At 46.7% G+C, this 9,259-nt stretch overlaps 1 protein-coding gene across 1 annotated transcript; it reads right to left on the bottom strand.

Moving 5' to 3' along the window:
- Window positions 1–2,048: 2,048 nt before the first annotated feature.
- Window positions 2,049–2,798, bottom strand: LOC100286044 (16.9 kDa class I heat shock protein 1). The gene has a single exon (NM_001320837.1). It carries the CDS (start codon window positions 2,713–2,715, stop codon window positions 2,257–2,259), a length of 459 nt encoding a protein of 152 aa, NP_001307766.1. The 5' UTR covers window positions 2,716–2,798; the 3' UTR covers window positions 2,049–2,256.
- Between the last annotated feature and the right edge of the window lie 6,461 nt (window positions 2,799–9,259).

Here is a 9,259-nt window from a genome sequence, read left to right as displayed (position 1 = left end):
GCATTGAGGGTGCCACGACCAATAATTGCATTGTAAGGGTATTCCATGTCAACAATGTCAAAAACAACTTGTTCAGTTCTAGTGTTGTTGATGAAGCCAAAGGTCACTGACATGGTGATCTTGCCCAGTGCTACAATTTGCCTTCCTCCGAAGCCACAGAGAGGATGTGTAGCATCATGAATCTTATCTTCTGGCTCTTGCATTTGTCTGAAGGCCTTAGCAAATATGATATCAGCTGCGCTGCCTGTGTCAACCAAGACATTGTGGACCAGAAATCCTTTGATAACACAAGAGATAACCATGGCATCATTGTGTGGGTAATCCTTGAGTTGAAGGTCCTCTTGGGAGAAGGTAATAGGGATGTGAGACCACCTTGACTTGATGAAGGGTCCTTGCACCCCAACATGCTGTACCCTTCTCTGTGCTTCCTTCTTCTGCTTTTGGCTGGCTCTGAACATGAACCGCCTGTTATCGGGAGTAGCATCTTCGGAACCGAAGCAGCTCCAGCTTGATCGTTGAACGAAGCCATCAGCTCAAAAAAGTGGAAGTGAGTTCACCGGAGGTGGGCGCCAATGTTGGGGACTTGTTCTCAAATACTCTGCCTTAAGAACAAGGCAACATAGAAGGTTAAATGTTAACGTCCTTCGTCCATGAAACATTATTCCCTTGAGGATAATGAACCTTGGACGAAGGTTGACGAGAATACGATTACGAAGGTTGAATCTTCGTAATCGAATTTCAATAGATTGTATAAGATAATATAAAATTAAAGGTATCAAAGGTAAATGAATCATAAACGAATCAAATTATATTTAATCAATATATTGAATCATTAAATACAGTTATACCTCTGCCTTGACAAAGGTTGATTCCTGAATGATACGATTGCCAGAATTCGTGAACAGTAAAGGAATACTGTTCACTATTTATAGGCACAGGACACAGCCTGTGAAGAATTACAATTATGCCCCTCATGAAAGTTTACAACATTGACTCAGACCTTTATAGACTAAAAGGTCATTCTATCTTTAAGTCGGTTCATAATTCCGAAGCTTTATGAAGAGCAAGCTTCGGTCATCGCACGCGGGCAGCTTCAGCCGAAACTGCTTCTTCCTTCCAGACCTTCGGCGTGACGAAGCATAGTCCCAACAGGTAGCAGGTGGACTTGGGAGAGATATAGTAGATGTATTTTCTGTTATAGATATAGACATAAACACATATGTGGTGTAGTGGTAGCTATTGCTATTATTTGTTTAAGAGGTCGTGGGTTCAAATCCCCTTGGAGCCATGTATGTTTTTTTAATTTTAGCTAGGCGTCGGCTGTACGGGGGAATGAGAATGGGCTTTACAGGGAGGGGAATGCACAACATAGGAATGGACTGTGCGCGGGGAGGAGGGAATCGGAAAGGCACACAACATAGGAATGGACTGTGCGCGAGAAGGAGGGAATCGGAAAGGCACGCAGGAAGGAGGGAATCGGAAAGGCACACAACATAGGAATGGACTGTGCGCGGGGAAGAGAGAATCGGAAAGGCAGAACACGGAATGGGCAGAACAAGGAATGGCCGAATACTATTGCAGTCTTAATAAGTAGTAGAGATATAGTAGTGTAGATTTAGCAATCTAAAATATTAAAATAGAATAAAATAGTAACTAAAAATTAGTCTCTAACATTCTATAAAATTCTCTTTATCTCTTTTTGTTAAATCGATGTCATACCATCATACTTTATGTGACACGATATTTAATGGAGATAAAACTCAAGGCAATATCAATGAGTAAACTCGATGAATATGAAGTCTGAGCAGCAGTCAGCGGCAACAGGCCCGCCTAGTGTGGGGCGGGCATTCGGGCCAGTTCCGCACCGACGTCATGGACTTGTTTGGGCCCAAACGAGCTGCTCATACAAATTAGTCAGCCACTCTCAACAAAAAAATAGCTAATTAATTAATTTTCGTCTGTCTCCGGCTCTCCAAAAACTAGCTTAATTTTTACGTGCAATACGTAATTTTGGTTAAACTTTGGCTAATAAAAGGTTATTCAGATTACCGTGACAAACCCGATTTTATTTGTTATTATTCAAAGGGATACATGAACGATACCCGGAAGATTGTACATACGAAACGAAACAGACAGAAGTACATTAATATATCGTAGAAGACACAGGAAACATCCACACAGGACAGCGACCAATTATTATATCGTAGAAGACACAGGAAACCTTCCACGTCCAATCGTCCATATTGGATTGGATGCTCAACCAGAGATCTCAATAGCCTTCACCTCAGGCTTCTTCTCCTCCGCCTTGGGCACGGTGACCGTGAGCACGCCGTTCTCGAGGCCAGCCTTGACCTGATCCACCTTGGTGTTCTCCGGCAGGCGGAAGCGCCTGACGAACTGGCCGCTGCTGCGCTCGACGCGGTGCCACTTGTCGTCCTTGTCCTCCTTCTCCCTGCTGCGCTGGCCGCTGATGACCAGCATGTTGCCGTCCTCGACCTCGACCTTGACCTCTTCCTTCTTGACGCCGGGGAGGTCGGCCTTGAACACGTGCGCCTCGGGCGTCTCCTTCCAGTCGATGCGGGCGCTGGCGAAGGCGGCAGTCTCGGAGTTGGTGGAGGTCGCCGACGGGACGATGGAGCGGAACATGGTGTCGAAGGGGTCCCAGAGATCCATCGAGAAGGGGTCGAACACGTTGCTGCGCCTCACGAGCGACATTGTCGACTCTAGCTCTATGCGTCTCAACAAACAGAACTCAGTGGATTGCAAGAGTGTTTCAGGAAGTATGCTTTGGTAGGGACTAGCTAGTATCGCTTTGTGAATTTCCTTGGTGGCTTGCAGCCCTGCGCGTGGCAGGGTATTTATAGGACCAGACCATCCATATGAGCTAGTACAACCAATTCCTGAGACATCTCGAGCTATCTCCACTGCTGTCCACAATTATTGCTTCTAGATCTAGCTAGGAAGGGCCCGCTCCCATTTCGAGAGAAATCTCCCAGGCGCTGGACGATTCACACGATTGCTTTTTCTTTCCCTTTCTTCAATTCTGATTTATCTTTCGAAGCTTTCTACTGCTACTGTATTTTGTGAGTGCGATAGCTTCCTCTCTCTCTATATATATATAGATTGTATATTAGGAGCCCTGGGCTTCCTTTAGTTATTAGAAGCCCAGGCCAGACAAAGCCCAGGCCAGACAGTGCAATCCGGTCGAGCCGGACCAGGTCCAGACGTCTATAAAAGAAAATCCGTAGTGCTAGGGATCAGTTTTTACGCCCCATCTCGATTCATTATCGACGGTTGCCAGGTCGGCGGTGGCGGCGGTTCCCAGGCCGACGGTGGCGGCCCCCGATCCAGAAAGCGAGCGGCGGCGGCAACGCCCTTATGCGGTGGCGGCGGTTTCCAGACCGGCGGTGGCGGCCCCCGATCCAGAGGGCGAGCGGCGGCAGCGCCCTTGTGCGGTGGCGGCGATTCCCAGGCCGGTGGCCGCAACTCCATTACCTCGACGCGCGGTGGCGGAGGTTCCTCGATCCGCAGCGAGACCCTTGTGCAGGCAAGCGGCGGCGTCCCCGAAGTCCCGAGGAGGCGGCACTTCCAAGGCCGGCGAGCAAGCGACGCCCGTCGACGTGCGAGTAGCGACGGCGACGCATGAGGCGCGATGTTCGAGCGAGCGACGTCACGGAAGGGGCGAGATGCGCGCAGCGATGATCCGGCGCATTTTTCATTTCGTTTATTGTGTTTTATGCCTACCACATGTATTATTTACGCTAAAAACTGTATGTTTTTATGCTTTAACACAGAGTTCGTATATCAGTTTACTGCATGCACATTTGAAAGGCAATTCCTTGATTTATGCTGTTCTTAATTTGCGCGCATGCAATGAAAACTCCCACGATTTTGCCATAATTTTTGGATCTGTATAAAAATAGAAACCGCATGCATGTGGCTGCCATGTTTTTCGTATCTGTCATAAAAATAGGATCGTAATAACAACCTACTAAAGCTATCAACCTCTAATTGACTCGGTATTTACGCTTATAATTGAGGGATTTTATGCTCAAAACTTAAGGTTTTTACGCTCCACCCGGAGATGCGTCCACCAGTGAACAACATGCCAGATTTTTTACGCAGTGTAAGGAATTGCATAAATACCTACACCGTGTAGTATAATTTGTTTCAGTATACATCATAAACTATTTCTAATGCGTTTAGTTGCATGGCTGTTGGAGGGATCCTATATTTAAGAAGGAAATAAAACATTAAATGTGATTTTTTGTTTCTATGCATGCAATTCATTTCCTTTCATTGCATATTCTTTCCATCATAAATTCGTGTGCATGCAACCTGTAGCAGATTTTTACGCAGTATACCGAATTGCATAATTATCTACACAGTGTAGCATATTTAGTATCAGTATATAGCATAAAATGGTCATTACGAGTTTTAGTTGCATGTCTGTTTCAGCGATCCTAAATTTATGGAGGAAATAAAGCATTTAAAATAGAAACCGCCACACATATCTTTCCTAAATTTACGCGCATGCAAGGGAACGTGATTGACTCATGCATGCATTTTGCCATAATTTTAGGATCTGTATAACCGCATGCATGCGACTGCCATGTTTTTCGGATCTGCCATAAAAATAGGATCATAATAACAACCTACTAGAGCTATCAACCTCTCACATTGGCTCGGTATATACGCTTATAATTGAGGGATTTTATGCTCAAAACTTAATGTTATTACGCTCCAACCCGGAGGTGCGTCCACCAGTGAACAACATGCCAGATATTTTACGCAGTGTAACGAATTGCATAAATACCTACACCATGTAGTATAATTTGTATCAGTATATATCATAAACTAGATTTAATGTGTTTTAGCTGCATGGCTGTTGGAGGGATCTTATATTTATGAAGGAAATAAAACATTAAATACGATTTTTTGTTTCTATGCGTGTAATTCATTTCCTTTCATTGCACATTATTTTTATCATAAATTCGTGTCATGCAGCTGGTAACAGATTTTTACACAGTATATCGAATTGCATAATTATTAACACAGTGTAGCATATTTAGTCTCAGTATATATCATAAAATGGTCCTTACGCGTCTAGCTGCATGGCTGTTGCAGCGATCCTAAATTTATGGAGGAAATAAAAGATTTTAAAAACAGAAACTGCCGCACATATCTTTCCTAAATTTATGCGCATGCATTGGATCGTGTTTGACTCATGCATGCATTCCTTTTTTTGCGCTAACAGACGTGGGGCAGGTGGCGCACCCGACAGCCTGTTTGGGCGCGCTGGTTGAACCAGTCTGTAGGGGTGGTCGGCCTGGGCTTCCTTTAACTATTGGAAGCCCAGGGCTCCCGTTATACCTACCCATATATATATATATATATATATATATATATATATATATATATATATATATATATATATATATATATGGATAAAGATGTGTAAACCATACATAAAGGAATCTTTTTACGCCCGAATCACGTGCAACGAATATGACACTGTGGACAGCGTTTACGACTGCATAATGACATGTACTTGACAACATAAATCATGCAGTATGTGGTTCTGGTTCTGCCTCGGGCGGATTCCAACGTAAACCGTGAGCTAAAACAACATAAATGAGTACGAAATTTAGCGTAAATCCTATATCTGTTTTGTAACAGCAAATGGGGCCTAAAATTACGGCGTGAAAATCGCGTGCAGCCGATCGTGCGTGGGTCCTGGCTCGGGCCGATTCCAGCGTAAACCGTGAGCTAAAATAGCGTAAATGAGTATGAAATTTAGCGTAAATTGTATATCTGTTTTGTAACAGCAAACGGAGCCCAAAATTACGGTGTGAAAATCGCGTGCAGCCGATCGTGCGCGGGTTCTGGCTCGAGCGGATTCCAGCGTAAAACGTGAGCTAAAACAGCGTAAATGAATACGAAATTTAGCGTAAATCCTATACTCTGTTTTGTAACAGCAAACGGGGCCCAAAATTACGGCGTGAAAATCGCGTGCAGTCGATCGTGCTAGGGTTCTGGCTCGGGTGGATTTAATCATAAAACGTGAACCGAAATAGCGTAAATGAATACAAAATTTACGTAAATTATAGACCTATTTCGTAACAGCGAATGGGCCCCGAATATTACGGCGTGAAAATTGCGCACGTTCAATCGTGCACGGATTCTGGCTCGATCAAATTTTAGCGTAAAACGTGAACCAAAACAGCGTTAATGGGTACAAATTTTAGCGTACAACATCAATTTATTTCGTAACAATGAATAGGGCCTAAATTACGGCGAGGCACGGGTCGAACTCCTCCAGGCAGCGGGATGATGCGGGTGGGCATGTTCTAATTACGGCGAGGCGCGGGTCGAACTCCTCCAGGCAGCGGGATGATGCGGGTGGGCATGTTCTCCAACGACATGATGACGACGGGGATGTCCCTGAGCGCTGCCGAATCCTTGACGCGCTTGAGCAGCTCGTACCCAGTCATCCCAGGCAACACCGCCTTCCTGCTGTTGTTGGCCTTTGGCGCAGGGGACGGCGCCACAGACGTTGGAGCGGCAGCGGCGGTGGCCATCGCAGAGACGGTCGGGACAAACGCCGTTGCCATCGGGCCTAGGGTGCACTGCCACCGTCCGTCCGCTTCGAGAACGCCGTTGCCGCTTGCGCGCCTGCCTCGGGAGCGTCGCTGTCGCTCGTTCCTGGTGGAGCGCCGCTGTCGGTCGCCTGCCTCGGGGCGGCACCGCTGCTGGCCCCCAGGATCACCGGCGCTCGCACGCCCGAGGGAACCGCCGCCGCCGCTAAAACCTAATCCCTGGCGGCGTGAGGGTGTTTTTATAGTGGCGACGTGGGACTGGATAACTGCGAGCGCGTGGGTGGGATCGTGGGCCCTATGCACGTAATATGCGGGACGAAATCTACGCGATGGCCCATAGATTTGCATAAATTGTTACACACATCAGCATAACTCGTATTATAATTTGTCGTAAGCAGTTAGGTATAATAAGCTAAACAGGGTCTAGTGCGGTCTGCGTACCTGGTCGGTGGGTGGTCGGGGCTTCCAATAGTTATACAGAGCCCAGGGCTCTAAATACTATATATATATATATATATATATATAAGGAAGAGGTAATGAAAGCACTGGGCTTCCCCTTCTAATGGAAGCCCCAGCCAGGACGCGGTCGATCCAGCACCCACGTGCTTGTGTCAGCCATGCAGCCGACAACCAAGAATCCAGGATGATAAGCATAAGGCAATATACGAATGCATATATATATATATATATATATATATATATATATATATATATATATATATATATATATATATATATATATATATATATATATATATATATATAGGGAAGAGGTAATGGAAGCCCTGGGCTTCCTCTACTAATGGAAGCCCCAGCCAGGACGCGGTCGACCCAACACCCGCGTGCTTGCGTCAGCCATGCAGTCGACAGCCAAGAATCCAGAACGATAAGCGTAAGGCAATATACGATATATATATATATAAAGATGTGTAAATCATGCATAAAGGAATCTTTTGACGTCCGAATCACGTGGAACGAATATGACACTGTGGACAGCGTTTACGACTGCATAATGATGTGTACTTGACAGCATAAATCATGCAGTATGTGGTTCTGGTTCTTGCTCAGGCGGATTGCAGCGTAAACCGTGAGCTAAAACAACGTAAATGAGTACGAAATTTAGCGTAAATCCTATATCTGTTTTGTAACAGCAAACGGGGCCTAAAATTACGGTGTGAAAATCGCGTGCAGCAGATCGTGCGCGGGTCCTAGCTCGGGCCGATTCCAGCGTAAAACGTGAGCTAAAACAGCGTAAATGAGTACGAAATTTAGCGTAAATCCTATAACTGTTTTGTAACAGCAAACAGAGCCCAAAATTATGGCGTGAAAATCGCGTGCAGCCGATCGTGCGCGGGTTCTGGCTCGGGCGGATTCCAGCGTAAAACGTGAGCTAAAACAGCGTAAATGAATACGAAATTTAGCGTAAATCCTATATCTGTTTTGTAACAACAAACGGGGCCCAAAATTACGGCGTGAAAATCGCGTGCAGCCGATCGTGCTAGGGTTCTGGCTCGGGTGGATTTAATCATGAAACGAGAACCGAAATAACGTAAATGAATACGAAATTTACGTAAATTATAGACCTATTTCGTAACAGCGAATGGGGCCCAAAAATTACGGCGTGAAAATTGCGCACGTTCGATCGTGCACGGATTTTGGCTTGGTCAAATTTCAGCGTAAAACGTGAACCAAAATAGCGTAAATGGGTACAAATTTTAGCGTACATCATCAATTTATTTCGTAACGACAAATAGGGCCTAAATTACGGCGAGGCGCGGGTCGAACTCCTCCAGGCTGCGGGTGATGCGGGTGGGCACGTTCTCCGACGACATGATGACGACGAGGATGTCCCTGAGCGCCACCGACTCCTTGACGTGCTTGAGCAGCTCGTACCCAGTCATCCCAGGCACCACCGCCTTCCTGCTGTTGTTGGCCTTTGGCGCAGGGGACGGCGCCACAGACGCTAGAGCGGCAGCGGCGGTGGCCATCGCAGAGACGGACGGGACGAACACCGCTGCCATCGGGCCTAGGGTGCGCCGCCGCCGTACGTCCGCTTCGAGAACGTCGTCGCTGCTTGCGCGCCCGCCTCGGGAGCGTCGCTGTCGCTCGTTCCTAGTGGAGCACTGCCGTCGGTCACCTGCCTCAGGGTGGCACCGCTACTGGCCCCCAATATCACCGGCGCTCGCACGCCCGAGGGAACCGCCGCCGCCGCTAAAACCTAATCCTTGGCGACGTGGGGGTGTTTTTATAGTGGCGGCGTGGGACTGGATAACTGCGAGCGCGTGGGTCGGATCGTGGGCCCTATGCACGTAATATGCGGGACAAAATCTACGTGATGGCCCATATATTTGCATAAATTTTTACACACATCAACATAACTCGTATTATAATTTGTCGTAAGCAGTTAGGTATAATAAGCCAAAAAGGGTCTGGTGCGGTCTGCGCACCTGGTCGGTACGTGGTCGGGGCTTCCAATAGTTATACAGAGCCCATGGCTCTAAATACTATAACTATATATATATTAAAGAGTACGGGGCTTCCAATAATAGAGAAAGCCCAGGCCAGTCAATATGCACTTTTGGTTGAACCAAACCTGGTCAGCATATACACAGTCACGGTCGCCGTTAGCCACTGTCTCCGTTACCCACGCACGTCTCCCC

This window comes from Zea mays, chromosome 3 (genome assembly GCF_902167145.1).
Source record: "Zea mays cultivar B73 chromosome 3, Zm-B73-REFERENCE-NAM-5.0, whole genome shotgun sequence".
NCBI classification, from domain to species: Eukaryota; Viridiplantae; Streptophyta; class Magnoliopsida; order Poales; family Poaceae; genus Zea; species Zea mays.
This window is presented reverse-complemented; position numbering and strand designations above follow the sequence as displayed.

Coding starts and splice junctions, on each gene's coding strand:
- LOC100286044 (NM_001320837.1), bottom strand. CDS start 2,715: ATGTCGCTCGTGAGGCGCAGCAACGTGTTCGACCCCTTCTCGATGGAT.